Here is a 21541-nt window from a genome sequence, read left to right as displayed (position 1 = left end):
GTTCTTGAAAATTCATGAAAAAGTAAATGTAAATGACAAATGTGTGGGAACATAAATAAAGAAAATTGTTTCTACCTGAAACTCGAGGAACCAGGTCATGATTTCTGGTGAGATACATTACTGTTGAGTTTTTCAGAGGTGGTTTTTGTTATGTTTTGTTTTGTTTTGTTGTTTCTTTGGAGAGAAGGCAGACATCTCTACAGCCAATATTTCCAACTGTCCCTTTAAAAGCTTCTGAATTCCTAAACAAAACCAATAACCTTATGTTTAAATTTTCTTCAAAACACATTCTCTAAGGAGATTTCCAGGTATCTTAATTTCTCTCACACCTCTGTTTCGCTCTCACAGTCACTATGTTGTGTCTTTGGTCCTGCAGGAGCAAATAAGCGAGCAGAACTTTGACGCCTACGTCACCACTCTAACGGATATGTACACAAACCAAGACCAGTACCAGAGCCCCGAAAACAAAGCCCTGTTGGAAAACATCAAGCAAGCTGTCCAAGGGATTCAAGTGTAACCGTTGAGCAAAGGGAGATTTTTGTTCCCCCAGCAGGTGTATCAAACCCTCATACAAACAGGCAGTGATGGTTCGGTGCAGTTACTTAAATAGTGTTATATATTCTAAATTCCGTTCTCTCAAAAAAAAGAGGTACGATGCTTAGAAAGACCTCGAAATAATTTCTTTCTTTGGTTTCGTTTTGGGCCTTGCTTTGAGGAAGAACATAAAAGAGTAAATGGCAAAATAGTTTTTGAGGACATTCACATTTTGTACGTTTTCATATGAGCTGACATAGTGTCATGTAATGTTTCTAGCTGCTCATGTATGCACATTTTTAGTGTATATTTCTGAACAGTAAGCTAATGATAACGGAACGCGAGTTCTTTTTATTGCTTGACAACAGAGCATTTTAGATGAAAAAAAACAAAACTGGACAGTGAAATAAAAATGAAAAAAAAAAACTACAAGCAAGGAGGAAGCTACTTATTTTTCTCCTCACTGGATGATTTTGGACTCAATGATTTTAGATGTTTTTTCTTCTTCTCTTCTTCTTCTTCTTGCGTGTAGATTGTCCAAGAGCAAGAACTGGTTTGCGGATCGCTTTATTTTCTGACGATGCTTGAGAAACGTTTGTGTTTTGTTTTGATGGAGAAAAAAAAAAACAGATGTGTAGCTGTAGGTGGGGGCATTTTTAACTGGTGCTGTAAATGAATCCGGAGAGGAAACTGACCTGATGTATGTATGAATGTATGTATGAATAGTTCTATTGTAAACATCATTACACGGAAACCCGATGGTGGAAATCCCATTTTCTAGGAGAGCCAATTAACTCCTAGAGGAACACATCTGTGCGGTGCATGCATGTTCACATGCTCAGCTAATCTCAAATAGAAACAATGTGTAAAGACAATGACCTATAGAGACCACATTCTAGCCTTTCTAGTATCAAATCTGCGCAATTCCCAGACTTGTGTTGCTAGGGTCAAGAAATGTCTCAGCAATATAATAACTAAATCATTTGTTTATAGTAGGTACGGGATGCAATCTGCAAAGGAAAAAAAAAAAAAAGGTTGGGTATATGCAATTTCTTGTTTATAAGCATAGCGGGGTAACATGAATCTTTTTAATATAGCCTATGTAAAATATTGATTTTTATACAAATCTTTTAATACAAAAAGTCTTTTTAAAAAAGAGGAGGGAACCTGGACATTGAGTTTTAGGAGCGAAAGTATATGAGTTCCACTTTTTTTCTGTACGATTTTGCACAGGGACACCTTCGTTTCCATGTTTTGATGTTCTTACAGAAACTAAAAAGCAGTACCCGAGAGCCTGAAAGGAGGGTTTCAGAGGGTTTTGTAAAGAGTATTTATAGAGTATGACAGCGGGACTTACAGGGTCACTGTCCCCACTTATGTGCCAGTAGACTATTTGCACTTGTCCTTGAAGATATTATCCTTACGTACGGCGGCGTGCAATTTTCCAGATGACCTCTTTGGCACACGATTGGAGCAACCAACTGCTTGGAGCCACTGTAGGCGTGGATTTAGTACCACTGAGAGAGGAAGAACAGGGACTTGAAATCAGAGAAGAGGATGATTATAACCATAGCAGTTATACTGTAGGCTATTATCAAGTGTAAAAACATTGTTCTTTCATTTTTTTGCTATGTTTTAGGAAGATGAAGTTATCCCCCAGCAGCACTTTATATCTAATCACTGTACAAAGGATTAAATAGTCAATCAATTCAAGGTTTTAAAAAGAAGAAACGGTGAAACGAGACCTTTGAGGGGTGATACAATCCAGCGTTGCGCCCATATGCCTGACTGTATGCACCCCTCCATTCTGTTGTTCTAGTTGTTAGCGATCATGTTCAGAATTGCCTTTTCGAGAGCTAATGCAAAAGGTGCTTGTCGTTCACCTGATTGAATCTCATCTATTGTAATTTACTGTCCTCTTTCAGGACTCTACTACCCATCATCCATGACTGCATACGCCTTTTTCCACAGCATCGTGTCTGCAGCTTTTTGCCAATATAGTAATGCTTCAGTAGAGTAATAGCTAGTACCAGTTTTTGAATTAATTCTCATTATCAGTAAAAAGGGAAAAGGGATTTTAAAGCACAAACCGGCTGCTCATCTGATGTTGGTACATAAATAACAAAATCTGAATAGAGTTATCTGTGACTATCTATAGGGAACCACAAAAAGGTCGTCACATATTTAGAAAGCTGACTTTTCATATAAATTATTGTGAATTCATCAGAGTTTATTATTTTATTTGAGCCAGTTCATTTTGAGATTGTTTTCAGTGACCATTAACAAAGACAGGATTTTGTATAAACTATTGTGCTCTCTGTGGAACTGAAGTTTGATTTATTTTTGTACTACACAGCATGGATTTGTTGACATTTTAATTTTGCTATAAATGTGTGAGATCACAAGTTGCTGTGATATTTCATTTATAAATTGTGAACTTTGTACAATTTTTGTCATGCTGGATGTTGACACATCTTACTCTGAATAAAGAAAAAAATGTGTTGCCAGAGGCCTGTAAAATGATTTATTCTTGTGTGTTCATTACAGATTGATCCCATTTTCATATTTATTCATGTTTATTATATAATCCTCTGACACCTTAATTTGACCTGATATCTTTCTAAAACATAGAAAGCAGGCAGTGAGCAACTTTTTAAAAAAAAATTAATTAATTAAAAAAGGACCCAAAAATTAGCAGAAATTAGTAAGAATATTACTTTTTTTAAAATACCAGAAATCAGCAAAAAGTAAAGTAAAAGAGCCAAAACAGGAAATAACCAGAAAAGGTACTAAAATAAAATAAAAATAAGATCTATAAATTATAATCATTTCTGATCATTATGATCACTATGAATATAGTATTTTGATATTTTTCTTAGTTATTTGAAAAAATTCTAATGATTCTCTCTTGTTTTCTTTTTGGCTAATTTTAAGGTTATTTTCTAGTCACCTTTTACAATTTTTTTGCAATTTGCAAGACATTTCACGGGAAGTTGCCTATTTCCTTTTCCCTCTTTTTTTCTAAGAAATTGAACCACTTTGCTCAATATTTCAAAGGTTTAAATGCTTGGGGAAAGGCACAAGAAAGCTGACGGTGATGCAGGTTTTAAGGGGTTAAACTGTTTCACTATCAACACCAGCAGATGTCAGCAAACCCAAACTACACCGAGGCTGCACCGTAATGCTTCAGAGATTTGTCATTACAGTCGCATGCTGATGAAAAGCAGGTTCATTTTCCTAATTTAAGTGGAGATCAAAATATCCCTGATTTGCAAACTATCCTCCAATGATTCTTTTGTTGTTGTTAATCTCTGTTGGAGCAGTGCAAAAATAATTAAAGCACAATTTTACGCACTTTTTTATTTTTTTAATTGAAGTACCTCTGTGTGACCGGCTCATTAATTGAGATTCCGATGCCGCCAATTCAATTTGTCATTTAGCCAAGATAATCTACTTCACAATGGAGCAATTAAAGAGGGCTACAAGGCCCTGTTCCATATTGATCTTTCCTTCTCCCACTGTCTCTTTCCAATACCACTGCATACATCTTCTTGAAACAGTACTCTAGCAGTTTAGCATTGCTCTCTGTGTAAAGTTGGGGAGGTAAAAAAAAGAGACAATTTACACTGAATTCCTCACGTTGTGTGGATCTCAGCAGTCGTTTTGGTGAGAGCAGTACAACATGCAACTAAGGTCCCCATCTGTGAGCTTTAACCGCTACAGAGGTATCCCAAAAAATGTCTGCATTCCTTATGAGTGTTTTTGTTTTTATTGTTGTTTTTGCAATTTTGTGGCTCTTTGTGGTGATTTTGTCTGTCCGTGTGGATGTTTCGTTTTCTTTATAATTGCTTTGCATCTTTTTGAAGTCATTTTGTGTCTCTTTTAAGTATATTTTTGTATTTTTTTGTCATTTAGTTTCTCCTTGTAGTTGTTTTGTGTGTCTTTGCGGTGATTTGATGTCTCTTTAAAGTATATTTGTTTATTTTTTGGTCATTTTGGGGGTTTTTTTGTGTCTCTTTGTAGTCATTTGGTGTCTCTTTGAGGACATTTTGGACCCATGGGTCTGTGCCCGATTTGCCTGTTCAGTGATCCATCCATGCTCCGCAGCAACCAAGGAATCCAAAACCAGAAAAAAAATGTGAGAAAAACAACATCTATCAGGACATCAAGGTTGAGTAACTGTTATACAAATGATCATTTTGTGGATGAAGTATTCGTTTAAACAGCCTCCTCGGGGCATACAGACCACTGTGCACACTGACTTGGACTCCTTGCCAGCATCCAGAACATTTTGTCCATATTTCTCATCTTCTTCAAGCCTCTAGAGTGGCATTGTTCCAATTTTAAAGAGGCATTTTTGTTTAAAGTATGTAGTGTAGCCAATGTCTCCATAAGTCTTGGCAAAAAGATCTATCTATGGCATACAACATACTGCACAGCACACATTATGTTCCATATCTAGACGCCAACAGGTGGGTTCCTCCTTTCACTGGCCCAGTGACTGTATATCCAGAATATGCATTGGCCCCAGCCTTTCTATTTCACTTCTCTTTTATGTATTCTGCTTAGGTGAGTGTGTTTGGTGTTGTTGGTCTGTCACCTGCACTCTGGCTCACCATGTCAAATAGCCACAGCTCTCACATCCACAAATGACACATTTTGGGGCTATCGCTACTTAATTTCTGAGTTTACAGCTCACAAACAAGCCGGAGTGGAGAGAGATGATTTGAACTAGCAAGACAAATAATGCTATAATGTATTACACGAGGCACCTGGGCTGCATCTGACATCTCAGACTGGAATAGACAAGATTTGTACTCCATTAGTAATTCATGAATCTGATCTCCCTCTTGATGCAGAGCAGCTTTGGTTGTACTATGGATTGTTTTTCATGTTGGAAAGGGTCTTGAAATATGATTTATGGCATTAGGATGCTATGATTTGACAAATATATAGAAATAATCTTGAATATGAAATAAGGAGCGTGTAAATGTCTTCTTTTTGAGAGCTGGATCAACACAAATTTTCTTTTGCTGTATTTAAATGCATTTTACACACTGTTTAACCCTTTGTAACCTGAGCAGCTTGGTTTATTTATTTATTTTTTTCAAAATCATGGGGGGAAAGGCTGTGAGAAATAATATCCAACAAACTGCAAGAAATATGTAAGATTTGACAAGAAAAAGAGCTTAAAATTATTTGTTTTGTTTTATTTTAAAGGGAGGGAATTGAAAAAAAAAACTAGGAAGATGTCAGAAAACTAAATTCATAATTATCATAATTATACACTGAAAATTATGCTACATATTATTTTTTTTGGTTTTACCTTTTTTTCTTCGTGTCAGGTAATTTTCTTTGATTTTTTTTTTTTTTTACTAATTTCTTGCCAATTTTTTCTTGTTAAGTTGCTCATTACCTTCTCCCCAAGATTTTGCAAAAAATCAAACCAGCTGGCTCATGTTTCAAAGGGTTAACTCATGGTTTATGTCAAAATTGACCAAAAAGCCACAGTAGCTTTTATTTTAGATTCATCACCATAATGAATAGAGAACAATAACGACTTTCACGAGAAGAAAATAACACAAATGGACATTGACAGAACAGAATATTTCCACCAGAGCTGCCTGTAAATAAAATACCACAGTCCAGTGAATATACTGAGACAATGCTCCCACTGTTAATCTGGGCCTCCAGTCCATCAGGCTGTGGAAATGCTAACAATAGCAATGGGACGGCATTGTTAGCAGTGGAAATGCTAACAATGACACAGCAGCGTGCCAGCAACAGCAGACACAACCACCTCTCACCCACGCAATACAGCAGTCGGGAACACAGATGTGGAGTGATGCTGAGCAGAGGTCCAATTTGACATAATAGACCAATCAGGAGGCTGTGTGTACAGTATGCATGGAGAGCTGCTGCTGAGTAGGGGCTTGATGGGAAATAAACTACCAGTCTCCTTTTAAGTTGTAAATAAAAGGTTCTGGAGAGGAGCTACATAATGGAAAACTGGGCTGAGACTGTCAGTCATTGAAATGTGTATTACGAGCAAGACACACATGGAGCTATTACCAGTTTTTTGCCTTTTATGTTATTTTAACGCCCAAACACACATCAAATAAAACAAAACTATATATTTTTTCTCTGGCCTGTTACATTAAACTTCTGTTGTGATGATATGTATTGTTATTTCCACTTTTACCAGCAGATGTCAGCAAACCCAAACTATTAATAAAGGAACCTTGTGGCATGAAATACTAAATAGTGGTGGATGAAGTACCTGAATGCCACACTTGAGTAAAAGTACAGATATCTTAACAGAAAATGACTTTGGTAGACATCAAAGTTACCTATTATTGAGTAAAAGTCTTGAAGAAGGCTTTCTGATATTTACTGTCCTTAAGTATCAAAAATACTTGTATCATATTAATTGGACTTAAGTATTGAAAGTAAAAGTACAAGTAAATGATGTCAATGAAAAAACAAGTGATGAGAAATTTTGAGAATTATGAAGTATATTTCTTTGTAACATTGGCCTACAACACCTTAAAAATGGTGCCTACATTACACTTGAAGAAAACTTTTTTGCAACTTAACTCTTCACAGCGTGGATCTTCATCAGTTTTTGTGCTGCATTCAGGTAAGCAAATTCTGATTTCTTCTGAAAACATAGAGGAAAAGGTAGTGAGCAATTTGGCAAGACATTTCCCACAAATTGAAAGAAATAAGAAAAAGATGCCAAGAGAATAATTTTAAAATTAAGTTGTTTTTTTTAGATTGGCAAAATTTTTAAAACTAATAATTTGGAGAAATGTCCAGAAAACTATTTTTATTCGAATTATATATTTAAAATTATGTTTCAGAAAAAAATATATAAGCATTTTTTAGTAAATATTCAGCAGTTTTGGGGTCTTTTTTCTTGTTGTTTATTTCTGGGGGTTTTCTGCTTTTCCTTTCTGCATATTTTTTTTAGAGAATTGTCTTTAATTTATTTTCTTTATTTTTTTTTTATTTATTTTTCTAGGTTTATGGGTTGACAGACTTCATATAAATCTTCCTGTGTTTTAAAATATTTGGGTGTCAGCTGATTTTAATCAGTAAAGTGGTTAAATGTTGAACATCCAATTACATTCAGGCATGTTTCTCGTTCTGGCTTCTGATTGGTGCGCAGTGACATCATACAGTACCTAATTAAGCACACCTGTGCATAATGAGTCAACCGAAATTCAAATGAGCCGACCGTTAGAAGTCATCAGTTAGCTGGCTGATCTACATTTTTCCTTATGAGAATGGTGGGCAATTTATATTTTCGGTAATTTCATTAAAACTAAATATAAAAATATAAAATCTGGCAGTAATGTTGGCTAAAGTACTGCAACTTTCAAATTCCGTGTTTTACAATTACAGGCTGGATATAACTTAAACTAACCCTTTATTCTTGCTAATTTAGCTTGGTTTAGCTAGGCTTCTCTACATACAGCACCACCCTCTACACTAAGCTAGCTAAGTAAGTTATTTGAAAGAGTTTCTTTGCCTTACTGTATTCATTTTTGTCACATTTTACATTTAAACATAGTTTCCCCCTCTTCAAAGGTAGGCATTTGGCTAATGTTAGATAGCATTGCAAATTAATATTAAAAATAATGGCTGTATTCCATTTAACTGCTATATGCCAGTTGCTTGGCCCTAACAGGACTGTTGGGAGAAGTTTACCTGAAAATTAGAAGAAAAAAATAAAATAAAATAAAATCGTACTTAAAACAACGCGAACGACAAAGAAATTACCTGTAAAAACAGTGCTTAAAATGATAATAAAATAATGAAATAAAATAAGATCATTATTACTTATTATCAGTTTTACGAAGTTGCTCATCGCTTTTTTTAATGTTTTGTTTTTGTTTGTTTGTTTGTTTGTTTGTTTTTTTAAGGAAAACCAATTTGCTGGGGATGAGACAGTTTGAATAGCCTACTTATGAAAGTGATGTCAATCCAGGTTTCAAATGGTTAACGAGATGAGCCCTGTCCAGTACACATATATTCCCGAATCAAAGATGTCCACCTTTAATATATCTACATACCCAAATCCAAAAGTTTCCTCCAGGGCATTTCGGAATTTAACCTGGCTCACGAAATTGCGCTATTAGCTGGTTCTACAACAAACTTTGGGATTATGAGAAATTGCAAAGGGGGGGACTCAAATTATAGGATTCGAGAGCAAATGAGTTGATCGTGCAAACAGTATATCATAAGTAGGCTATACAGCTGAGGACAAATACGTTTCTAATTATCTCAATGAAAGACATTTTTTCCTTCCCTTTCCTAGGATTGTATTAACACACTGCCCCACTTCTCTCTCCCTCTCTCCTCCTCTCCTCCTCTCCTCCTCAGGGGGAGCAGACTTGCAGTGAGTGTGTGAGAGGGGCAGCTGGCGGTCTGTGCTCTGCTCGGCTCACTGCTAGCAATGGCGCTGCGAGCTGGCCAGCTCTTTTCTCCGTGTCTCCTCGCGCTGTCTTTGTTATTGCTTGCTAGCGGACCACAGTTTGGACTTTGTTGTCCGAGTCGCTGTTTATGTTTCCGAACCACCGTGAGATGTATGCATCTAAACTTGGAAACCGTACCAGCAGTTTCTCCTCAGACCACCATTCTGTGAGTAGCCTTTTCCTCTATCCTAACGGGAACCAAGCCTCTAGGCACAGTAGACGGGAATGCAATGAAAGCCTGTGCATTTTTTCCACATTTAAGGCCCATGTCCAAGTTATGACGGTTTATATGCTTTGCATTATTAACCACGCTGTTAAAAACAAGTTTATAAAATGGTTAATCACTTGAAATTTGAACAAAGGCTTTGTGGGAATCCAAGGTCCTGTGGCAGTGCAGAGGTTATTGCAATGTCTCAGAAAGTTTTCACAGAGTTATGACACCTGCCAGTGGGTTCAGCTGTTGGCTGTAGAGGTTAATGAACAGGGGTTTTAGGGTCACACAGCTGGTGAAGTTAGCTGCAAGCAATGCAGAGGGTCAGACTCTTCAGTAGAGGTCCCTGCATGAGAGAGCTTGTATGAGGAGCTGCAGCAACCTCCTAAATCTTCTTCATGAAGACATGCATTGATGCATTCTTATAGACAGACTAGAGGTAAGAGTCTGATCAATGTTGTTGATTTCATCAAAACCACAGTGTTGCTATACAGACGTCACTGGGTGTGTTGTCGTGTTTTTGGGAAGTGTTTACTTGACGTCAAGGAATATCAAGGTCAGGCTTGCTTTAAACAATGGATCTTTGCACCACATTGTGACAGAGACACAATGTAGAGCAGTTTCTGAAGCTGCTTCCCTCTCTGTAATCAGAAAAAGCTATCATTGTGCCTGCATGGATTTTTTTGCACAGGACAGGTTAAACTCCATGTTTGACTTTCCCTCTGAGATGAAAGGAAGGAAATACTTCTCACTTGACAGGCACTTGTGACTGTGTCCTGGTTGTCAGGAGCACTCTGTCACAGTCACCCAACTAAACAGTTTCCTTTTTGATGTAGTCGGCCACAGTTTCTCAGAACTGCAGTGAAAGAAGACAAAGCTCCAGATCTGTGCAATCACCCAAATATGTGGCACCCTTTGTCTGTAATTGGCCACTGCAATCTTGTTGTGCATTTCAGTCCATAATGCACGGACCTATAAATAGCTTCATTCAGACTGTAAGCAGGGGGACAAAGGGGCAACTCAGCCAGCCTGCACCGCAGCAGCAGCAGCATGAATTAACCTTGTCCTCCACCATCTGGGGTCAGCCCACAGCCTCGAAGGGTGGAGGGTGCAGCCCTGCCCAGATACCCCCAAAGCAAAGATGAAAGTCAAAACTTCACCACAGCAATGAAAGGATTGTTCAGGTCTTCTGTAGGATGTGTCTAAATCTGTTCGAGGGCTGATCAGAGCAGGAGAGCATGCTGTGGTTTCCCAGGGGCTTTCATGCTGGTGAGCTTTGAAGCAGCAGCCACTTGTCGCTTTTCCTTCTTGCTCTGCTGTCATGTCAGGACATGAACACAGTTCCTACCCGGCCTCCTCTCATTCTGCTGTATAAAAAGTTGAGCACATACTGGCCGTCTGCAGTGGGAGAACTCCACAACAGCAAACTTGAGCTCACCAAAGCGTTGTGTCCTTGCAGTCTGCGGGCTGTTTGCTGTGGCAGATCGAATTAAGCTTCATAACATGGTAGTCAAAGTGGATTGAGTACGTCTTTAAACACAGAAGTAGAGGAGTGTACAGCTTCTAACAGAGGTGTATTTATCTCTTTTTATCTTCGGTTAAGAGATAATGTTGCAACTAGGGTCCAAGGGTTCAAACTCCTCGTCTAGACTCCAAAAGCATTTCAGGATTAAGTAATAGTGGGTGAAGATTTTGTTTTTATATAGGCACTTGACCTTTAGCTATGTGCCGTATAGGTGTAGGCACTGCATTCCTCCTTCCACCTGGCAGCATGCCATTGGAGGAATTTATAATAATACTATATTAAGAATGTGAGAGGATCTGCCGTGATAACCCTCAGCACACAGACAGTGTAATCTGATGGAAAGGTAAAGCAGCTGTTCACTCAAGATCCTCCTGCCTATCTATTTATCACATTTCTCCTTATTTGTATATTTTAACAGCATGATTCTTGTCGGCATGATGTCAGTCAGTTTCATTTCTGATTAAATGTTTGTTATTGTCAACTCAATCCTTTAGTTGCATACATCAGAGTTTTTTTCCAGACCCAACTTTAGATAGAGGATGTGCAGTTTATCTTGGTTGTGTCTGTTGGATTTTTGTTTATCTGAACAGCAGCAAAGGCATTTTCCCTCCTCTAGGTGATTAAAAACACTTTAGTGACTCACCTTAGATTCCAATAGACAGGGAAACCCCTAAATGGTATATGTTTATATCCATAAAAAAATCCATGTAAATATGCATGTGATTAGAAAACATTATGATTAAACAAAGGTTGTCCAGATAACCAAGGTACTAAATGGACAGTTGTTTTTGAGTAGGTTCAAATAATGAATGTTAGTGTCTTCAACTTCTTGAAACCCAAAACATCTTTTTTTGTTTCCGCTGAGCCTTGGCTCAGAAGCACTACTGCACGTGGGCTTTGTGCCAAGAGCTTTTCTACATGACACTTGGATGAAGAAACATGGCCATTTTTTTCCCAGATTTGTTGGGTTCTTTCTGGCCTACATTTGTTTTTCAGCTGTTTTCTCGGAGGACTTTCTGTTTGAGGCATGATGGTAAATTGCATTTCCTCTCTGTAACGACACTGCTGCATATCTTCCCAGGGATTCACTGGAGTTGGAGAAATGATTACTTTTACATTAGCATTATGTTGCCAACATCAAATATAGATTGTTTTTTACTGGTATTACTTTAGCAGCTCAGGAAAAAGGCTCAACATAACAAGTTTTACATCTTTGTATGACATGCAGTATCAAAGCTTGTCTGTGTAACAGAGGCTTTTTAATTCAGAAGTCAGGAGCCCTGTGATCCATATTCTTGTTTTTTTTCATGTATTGTGTGGCATTGTGTAATGTAACATTGTGACCCTGGAGCTGGATTACACACACATGTGAAGTATGTGTCTGCACAGCTGGAAACATGTCAGTCAATAGTGAATCTGTTACACTAGTAACTAGGCTCATTATTGTCTTTTGTAGTTCTGCATTTCCAGAACCATAGTGCAGGTTTTTATTGTTCTATGATAAATGAGGTTTTTAAACACAGTTACTTCGCCATTTTGATACTGCATATTTCACAGAAGGCAGGGCACCATTCATTCCTATGAAAGTTGCTCAGTGGCACATGAAGCCAAAAATAGTCGACTTCTTCTCTGTTTCCTCAGCATTGGTCCCACACAGCAAACACACGCGAGACTTCCCCCCGCCGAGCAGATACCCTCTGATTAAGCCTGTCCGCTAACTTAATTGGTGATAAAAATGATTTTATTATGTGACCCTTCTAGAATACCGAATGTTACTGGTAGGGCTGGGCAATATGGCTTTAAAATAATATTGCAATATTTTTAGGCTATATCACGATACACAATATAAATCTTTTATTTTGAAATCTCCTCAAAACTACTGTTAACTACTAAAATAAGTAAATGAACTTCAGTTACAAATAAAGTAGCTACTGCCATAAAATAAAATTACATGAACTACTGTTAAAATGAAGTTTAATATAATACTGTTCTAATGTTAAATAAAGTGAGGTATCAATTTAGATAAAGTATTGCCATAGTAAAGTTAAAGAAAGCATTATAATTGAATAAATCAAAGTGCAAAGCGTTATCAGATGACATAAACGAAAGAAACAATACAGCATAAAATGAAACAATAGACATTTTTTGACGTCAGACGATATATTTCATCATATCGCTCACCCTAGTCACTGGACTGAATGGACCAAATCCTGATAGTAAAACAAGTCATTTTGCAGGGGATATGCTCCTTAAAACAAATGATTCACTGATTTACAGACGTTTACTTCACAATGTAAGTCTATGGTTAAACGTATTTTGGGGCCCATTGGCATCATGTAGCAGGCCTGGAAGTTGTAATGCCACGGTTTGGTCACTATGTCAAATTGGCTATAAAAGTCTGCTCTGTTCCTGGGGTTGTAGACTTGGCTGCACAGCAGGGTTCTGCCTGGTAATGGCTGTGATAAGCAGACACATTTCTGTGGCAGACTCCTTTGAGCTCTGTATGGATAGTTACCTGGTGGCCTGCAGCCAGCCATTGTTGTCTGTCTAAATGTCTTAATGTCTTTTACCCATCACCCTGCTCACAGCCCAAAACAGCGGCCTGGTCTGAGTAACAGTGTTAGTGAGTCAGGGAGGGAAAGTGGAGCTCCATTGTGTGGAATTTGCTGCAGTCAGGCTTTGTGAGGCGCTCAGTCTCTGCAGCATTATGGAATGCAAAGCCAGAAATCCCCAAAGCTTCGCTCATTTGCACAGGGAGATTGGGCCCAAGATAGTTGTTGAAAGGAACTCCAGTGGCCCCTTCCTGTGCCCATCCAATGCAGGACAGCTGGTATATTTGGGGTAACACAGGTTCACATTTCATCTAAATTAGTTTCTGAAAGGTAGCCTTGAATAAACACCAAATTCTGGTTATTCTAAACCTCGCCATTATTTTACTAGCCATATTGATAATAGATGATTAATTAATTGCATTTTAAAGCATATTTTTTCAGCAGAAAACTGTGTACAGCTGCTCTTAAGCAACATTGTTCTCCAGGAAGGGCCCAGGCAACAACAAAAAAAGTGAAAAGAGAGTACTTTCATCCTTTTTTGTTTGTGTGTCTCATGTATGGATGCATTTTCATTCTTTTTTTTTTCCATTGTTGCATTATTTGTCCATAAAGCGAATTGTAAATTGTTTCAGAAAAGTAGCAAAGAAAAGTGTTATGTAAAGTCTTAGTTCCCCATTTTGAAGTCATACAAACTGTCAGCTAAAAAACTAGTAGTTATATGACATCATTTTTGGCAGCTTCATTTTCCCCAACCTGATGTCTGGAATCAATAAATCCGCTGATGCAGTCCAGTGCATTTACATTCAGAATGACTTGTTCTATTCTGTGATATAACTTAAATAAGTCAGAAGACCATTGACCAGTACAAATGGACAGTTTTATGTATGTGTCACTGTAATTGTGGACAGAGTTAAGAAAAACATGTAATGTCACTGTCCTTAAGCGATGTGACATGAGACTGTTGTGTTGATCCTATGGAGAGCAGCGCTACCATCTGTAGCCTGGCTAAGTGATTCAACTGCAAGCGACAAGATAGTGACATAATTCCAAACTCAGTCGACTGCCATGATGGAACCAGTTGAAAGGGCCCAGTATGACAGTGACCGGAGCTTGATTGTCTCTGACAGAGAGCGCTAGAGAATGAAGAGATTATTTTGAAAATGCTTAAGAAAAGTCCCTAATGCATCATCAGTAATGTGTGTGGTCACTTGTCCACCATTCCTATATGACGTTTTTGAGCAAACCTGGACGGGACAGTGGTTAGGGAAAGGCTCTGTAGGATTTTGATAGGCTCTTGTTGTGCACCAGCGCTCCCATGACAAGAAGCAAATCCTTGTCATTTTTACACAGGATGTGCTTTGCAGAGAGCTATTGCAGCCATGTTTGGAGATCCTGGTTCACCATTCCTCCAACCAAGCGAGGAGCCAGCCATGTTCTTGTTTAACTGAGAATGACTCACGCACGCCCGAGAGTCCTTGGCAAGCCCACTTGGGCATGTGTCACAAAGCCAAACGACTCCCCTGACTAGAGAGGGAGAAAATGAGAGGAGAGGTCCACACATGGCACTCAGATGCTGGTTGAATTGGGCAGCAGCCAGGTTCACTCGTCGTCCTGGCTCAGACAAGAATTTACAGAAACCTCTTCTGATATTTTCCTCGCAGCTATAGTCCCCATTTGAACAGTTTGGCATCTTATGATCTTTGTTTGCTTTGTAAATACATAGAACTCTTCAGACTTAGTAGCCATGGTTGCAGCTACATGCTAGGCCTGTGGTGGTGGTTATCAAGGTCAGCAAAATGATCAAATGTATGCCCATAAATTGTATGATATTACCCCTGCATTTACAAGTGGGTTTCTTTAAATGAGAATGTAACATGCAACATTTTAGCCAGCATGATGCCAGAATAAACAGCAGGGTTTTCCCGACCATTATAAGACTTGGGCACAGCGCCTAAGCATTTTTTTTCACAGTGCCTAAGCTGAATGAACAGAAAAATAACTATGCTGTCATTTCTGGCCGCGCTGTTTCAGTCCTTTTGTCTGCTCTGTGTCACACACTCCGAGATAGGGAACCACATTAAGTGGATCCAGCACAATAGTGAGCTCTAAACTTGAGGGTTAATAGGTGTTTTTTTTTCCTGGTGGCTACTGACCAGCCAGAAAATTTGGAAGAATAGGTCCAAATGGACTTGGTTTTAAAGTTGCTTTTCACAGATGTCGTGCAGGAACAATTTGGGTTTAAGACTAATGAGAGAGAAGAGCCCATTAACGTTAACAATCTTATATCTAACTTATTGCTAATATGTAGTAACTTTATGCTTTTGTTAACCAAAGTCAGGACAGGAATATATAAATATATATAAATATTTAAAGTGGGTTTTTATTGTATTTAAAGTGGGTTTTTATTATTATTATTATTATTAATTATTATTATTATTATTATTATTATTATTTTATTAATTGTTGTGGTTGATTCTTTTGTTTTATATATACATGTTTTATTTAGGAAAGTCATTTTTCTGCTGTTATTGTATTTTCATTATATCAGTGGTGTAAAATGGTCTTAAAATGACAATAATATCATTTATCATATATCATTTTATAGTGCAACAAAAGTAGTTATCACGACAGGCCTAGTTTATGCACATCACTGACAGTGCCAGATATTTTTATGAGTGGTTGATTGTTTAGCAAGTGCACTCCAGCTTGCTTATTTTCAGACTGTATTTTCTGAGCAGTAACACACACTAATACATCACAGCAATAGTCTGACAGTTCAGCCACAAACTCTGACACCACATGGATCCAGCACAACAGTCACCACCTACAGACATTTGCCAGCCACAGTGCACTTATTCAACAGCAGGATTTGTAAGGGATTTTTTTGGCATGTCCGTGAATCTGAAATGGCAAAATTAAATGTTGCATGTTTATTAGCGCCACCAGCTGTCTTTGGTGGTGACTGTTGAAAACATTGTTTTTGAAAGTAGGTCTTTCACCTCACCAGTTACTGTGCTTTAACAGTTATCTGCTTTTGTTGGTGCAATGGGTCACAGATTCACTGGTTTCTGCAGGTTTCCATCAGAAACCAAAGAGTTCAAATCATTTGTGCTGTGTCCGTATACTTGAGCAGCATCATAAACCTGCTGTGTGGGACAGCTGATTATCAAATTGCAAATGTGAGAGCAGTGATAAGTGAAATAGACCAGATAAAGGCTCATTTAATTTTTTGCATCAAATTTCTGAGGTGCCTTACTAAGGAGGCACATGATTGCTTGCCTCAGTTTCAGCCAGACTAAAATGGTGATTTCCTACCTCCGAGCTTTTTCTAAATGGCCTCCACAGTGTGTTAATATTAAAATGCCTGCTTGGTGTTTCAATGTGTGCAGGGAGAACAGAGCTTTCCCAAAATGATATCATATGCCAGCCCAGTAATGGTCAAGGGCTGTGTGCCACAGCGCCAGTTAAGAAGACAATCTTTAGTCAGCTCCAACTTTCTCAGTGATTAACATTTAATGGCAATATAGCCAAATACACAGCAGAGCTACTGTCATTAACTTGGATTTATTGTGATTATGTCAGACAATATCACGATTCTAAAATAAGAATTTATAAGACTGTCTCTCAGCAAAGAAACCTGCTGTGTGTATAGCTCAGTCACAGGTGGAGCAGCGTGGCAGCAGAGTTAAAGAGACAATCTTCTGTCCTCTAACTTCTTCTGTAATGACCCATTTCAAACAAGTTTTTTTTTGTTAGACGATGACACATCATAAAATGATGATTTAGCTAGCAGGGCTGCCTGTTCCACTATTTACCAGATGTTGTTAATGATGTGCAGTTTTGTTGTTATCCAAGAGTACAAAGAATAAGAGATTTAACTGTTTTTATGTTGTTCTGGTGTGGACAGATGTCTCTACAAAACTGAACTGGAAACACTAATGTGAACAAAAATCATTTTCACAAGAGTACAGCGTTGTAAAATGTAGATGGCTTAATGTGGAAATAGTCAGAGTAGAGTTGCTGGCGTGTTAACACATTGACCAATAAGTACTGTAATACTCCAGTGTGGGGCCAGTTACCATGTCCCTAAATCACCTCAGCGCACTCACTGGACCTTCAGTTCTATCTCAGGCACAGTGTGCCCCAAACACTGTAGGCAGATTGTCAGCATTGTCTAGTCTAAATAGGTCATTCTAATTATCTTTTGAGAAATGTAACACTTGAGTTTTGTTCATGCCAAAAAGCCTCAGTGCAAACAAAGGAAGCTAATGATAAAATCATGCATTCTGTCTTTTGAAAGGTACAGCAAAAAGTTCCCTCTTGGAGAAAATTGTATGGCCATTTTCATTTTTGTTTAAAAATACATTTTCCTTTGTTGGTTGGTTAAATGACAAATGTCTTTGTTCTTAAAAATAACCTAAATCAAATGATCTTTTGTGGTGCCCTCACAGTATTAATCCTATTGCTGTCACATTCCCATGGCTCCTTCATTACTGAACCAGGGAAGCTGTTCACTTTCAGGCTTTTTGTACCCAGAATAGTCTGTCAACCCCTCTGCAGAGTATTTATCCGTGCTGTATTACAGTTCCCTTTGGCACAGTGCCACCACAACACATTAATGGGAGTTAATAGACTCCTTTAATTAGTCCTGGAACACATATCAGAAAAGCAGCAATATGTGCTCATTTTCTGTGACAACATCCCAGCGGTCTCTGGTCAGTCAGTGAGCTATTTGATGAAAAGTTTCCCACAAATGCCTTGTTTACTAGATGTTCTCTAAACATATCACTGCTTCCTTGTTTTTTGATGAGAGCCCATCACAAAGCAGCTTTATAGAACATCTTGTTCCTCTGACAAAGTTTTGCCAGTACCTCTTGTTTAATTATATTGATACAAGCATGGATTTCTGCTCTCATTATTGCTCGGAGTAGGGGGTGGAGTGTGATTTCTGGCTTTAAGTAATGTGTTGTTGAATAAATCACTGTGTTCAGGTAATGATGGATGGGCAGGGTCTGGTTTTGGCACAGGCAAGGTTTTTTTTAAACAGATTCTCAGACAAACACACAGCACAGTTCAGAGTGTCAGTGCTGCCGTTCTGTGATCAAAAGCCACTTTTCAGTCCCACACACAGCAAACCTGAGATGAGTTGTGGGATATATTGGTGCTGATGTCATCAGCCCTTGAATTTTAACTCTGGTCAGCTGAGCCTCTCCTTAACTTTCATTGACAGCTGATGCTTTAAACACACCCTGCTGCCACAGACAACACTCTGCTTGACCTTATTTAGCCTTCTCTACAAAGACACAGTCATCTCAAGCATGGAAAACACACACACACACACACACACACACACACACAGCCAAAATAACGGCCATGAACCAGGACAAATGGCTTGCTTAAATTCACATTCACCTACAGCAGTCAATAGTGGGGTTGAGTATCGTTTGGGTGTTTTTTCCAATACTAGTACCAAAATTTTACTTTACACAGTACCTAGTGCCTAAATAGTGCCTGAACCGATCCTTTTTTCAAAATAAAACCCAAAACCACTGTCAACAACGTGAAAGAATGGCTTTATTTTCTTGCAAAGGCCAATTTGAACTTGAAATTTAATATTAGCTTTTAACAGTCTTAAGTACACTTAGATATATAAATATGAATTAATAACACTTCACAAATTCACTTAGCACATTCAAAAAATAAAAAAACCTAACCCAAAAACAATAATTATGTACTGTAATAGTTACAGTAATTATAACAGCAAATTATTTTCTGAGCTGCCAGACATTTCTGTATTATCTGTTAAGGAGTGATTACAGTGAGAATAACTGGTCCACCTTAAAAGTCCACCTTAAGGGAGCCTAGTCAGTTTCACTATGAGGCTAACTTGGCTTGCTAAGTTCGGCGCTAACCCCCTTTATTGAAATCAGTAGGTGGGAAGAATTATACACGGGCTTGGCTGGGTCTTGATGAGAAACAGCCTAAACCCAACAAATCTACCTACAAAAGTCACTTCACCTAAACTGTTCGGACACTGCAATGTTGACTTTAATTTCATTCTCTCTGATCTGGTTGCTGCAGCTGTACTGTCACCGTCATCGACGCCGGCAGACATGCACTCTCACTTTCTCTCTCGGCTGCACACTCACTGTGAACACAATTTGGCACCGAAATGAGGTACCAAAATCTGCGTCATGATTCAGTACAGCAGGTACTGCTGGTATAGAAACCCAACCCTAATCAACAGTAATTGTAGTCCAGGTAATAGGAAATATAAGTTTTGATATATAATTATATAAACAGTGACAATATGAGTTAGGCTTATTACATGTACATCTACAGAGGTATTTTTGAAAGCACAGCTTTTTTTTAAGCTTTTTTGCATTTCATTTGCGAATGCAAACTGCATTTTTTGGATCTTTATGTAAACTTTCAGATTCTCAAACTTCAGACAGGGACAACTGAATGTTTGGCTTGTGTCATCATAGTGTGCGCCCATATGTCCTTTGTGAAGCATCACACATGAGGCGACAGTTTGTGCAATGTTAGACATGACCGATATCAAAGAACAGAGGAGTCAGAATGCGCTAAAGAGGTCACTGCTCCAGGTAGCTTTCCAGTATAGCTTTTTTCAGGCTTCTTATTGGCTGATTGGAACTGTTTTTTTTAAAAAACATTGCTTATGTGTGCAGGATTGTTTTTAGAACAACAATGGAAAGTCCCCGTTTCCAAAACGATCTGTTTTTCTTGTGGCGTAGGCCTTAACTGGTTTCTTTGAACGTGCTGCTGTTAATCTATTGTATGTCGAGGATACTGTTTGAGCCACCTCAAGTTAAAGCTTTAAACCAATCCTGCAAAACAGGTATGTCCCCTCCTTTAACTTCAGACTTATTTCAGGAGAAATCGGAAATAATACTTTCGTGTATGCACCTGAGATAGGTGCTGCCTGAACCAGCATGTAGCCTTGTTTTCTTGCTCCCCTCCTCCTCCTCCTCGCCTTCATCCCTCAGAGCTGGAGGCATTTAGGGAGGACAACCCTTGTCTCAGCATGTCAGAGCAGTGCACTCTGCACCCTGGGCCCGTTGCCTGGAGAGAGGTGTTTTCTTACGGGTGCTGTGCCTCTTCGCCTCGCAGTTATCCCTCTTCTTTCCATGGAAGACCCTCACCCCTCTCTCCATTTAAAATGTTTTTGACAATTCATGTTTTTACACTGTGCTCACACTGCGGGCCCAAGTCGCCCAAATCTGATTTTTTTCACCCCTATGTAACCCAGATGTTATTGTTTAATGACAGTGCAAACAGCAAAAATCACATGGAGTCTGATCTTTTCAGATCAGATTTTGGCCATTTTGATATTTGGTTCTGAATCAGATACAGATTAGATTTTTTGTAAATGCTACCTCAGTCTCAATCTGAATTCAGTGTGACTTTTACGTCACTCTAGATCAGCATCCTACCATGAAATGAAGAAAACTCTGTCCGTCTGTATGTACATCTGTCTGTCTGTCCGTCCGTCTGTCTGTCTGCATCCATTTTTCTCCTCGAAGAGACGCCCAATCAATCTGCAATTGCACGTGGGCACTGACAGTTGCCGAAGGTAAAGACTGACGAAGCACTTTGTATCATTCACCCACTGCCCGTGCTCATTTTAAAGAAAAAGTATAAAGATACTTCATAAACTTCTCTCTCCTCACTCCTCTCCTACTCATCATCTGCTTCCACATTCGCCTGCTTCAACGGTACAATAACCTAAAAGTTAAACTGTAAACAGTCACATTAGTGGCTTCCATGTTTATTATGGACTTATTCTCCTTGTTTGCTTTCACACAGTGTGTTATGTGTGGTGTCTTGTTGTTCTTCTGGGCATCTGGGCCAAATCGGGGGGGGGGGGGGCTGACATGCAGCAAAGAGCCACAGGCTGGAATTGAACCTGGGCCGCCTATATGGGGCGCACACTCTACCTGGTGAGCTAGAGGTCACCCCAAGTGACAAGTCACAAGTAGAAAAGAAGAAAAAGAATGTAGAAAAGAATGCAAATTGAGCATTAAGGCTTGCACTGTGAATATAGTGTATAATGTGCATAAAACCTGTTGACACTAACAACACTTGTGAAGTTTTATAGTTTGGTCAAAAATGTTGATTAACATGAAACTGTGATCAGCTGCCCTCCAGTTTTATTTTGAATTCTTAAATTGAAATTAAGAACTTTGTTAAGTTTCTCACATACAGAAGGTGGTGC

At 38.5% G+C, this 21541-nt stretch overlaps 2 protein-coding genes across 3 annotated transcripts in view; both read left to right on the top strand.

Annotated features, from left to right (window-relative positions):
- myt1lb (myelin transcription factor 1-like, b) overlaps nucleotides 1-589 on the top strand; it is a 128168-nt gene extending 127579 nt beyond the window's left edge. The window contains exon 22 of the mRNA XM_042500860.1: nucleotides 377-589. Coding sequence (XP_042356794.1) covers nucleotides 377-517 — 141 coding nt within the window. The 3' untranslated portion in view covers nucleotides 518-589. The remainder of the gene's footprint in view (nucleotides 1-376) is intronic.
- An 8373-nt stretch (nucleotides 590-8962) lies between these two features.
- The window catches only part of LOC121953416 (peroxidasin), a 60232-nt gene continuing 47653 nt past the window's right edge, over nucleotides 8963-21541 (top strand). For both annotated transcript variants that reach the window (XR_006106511.1, XM_042500494.1), the window contains exon 1: nucleotides 8963-9180. Coding sequence is in view for 1 of the 2 variants with exons in the window: in XM_042500494.1 (XP_042356428.1) it covers nucleotides 8996-9180 (185 nt within the window). In the remaining variant the exon portion in view is untranslated. The remainder of the gene's footprint in view (nucleotides 9181-21541) is intronic.

Source organism: Plectropomus leopardus, chromosome 14 (assembly GCF_008729295.1).
Source record: "Plectropomus leopardus isolate mb chromosome 14, YSFRI_Pleo_2.0, whole genome shotgun sequence".
Taxonomy (NCBI): Eukaryota; Metazoa; Chordata; class Actinopteri; order Perciformes; family Serranidae; genus Plectropomus; species Plectropomus leopardus.
This window is presented reverse-complemented; position numbering and strand designations above follow the sequence as displayed.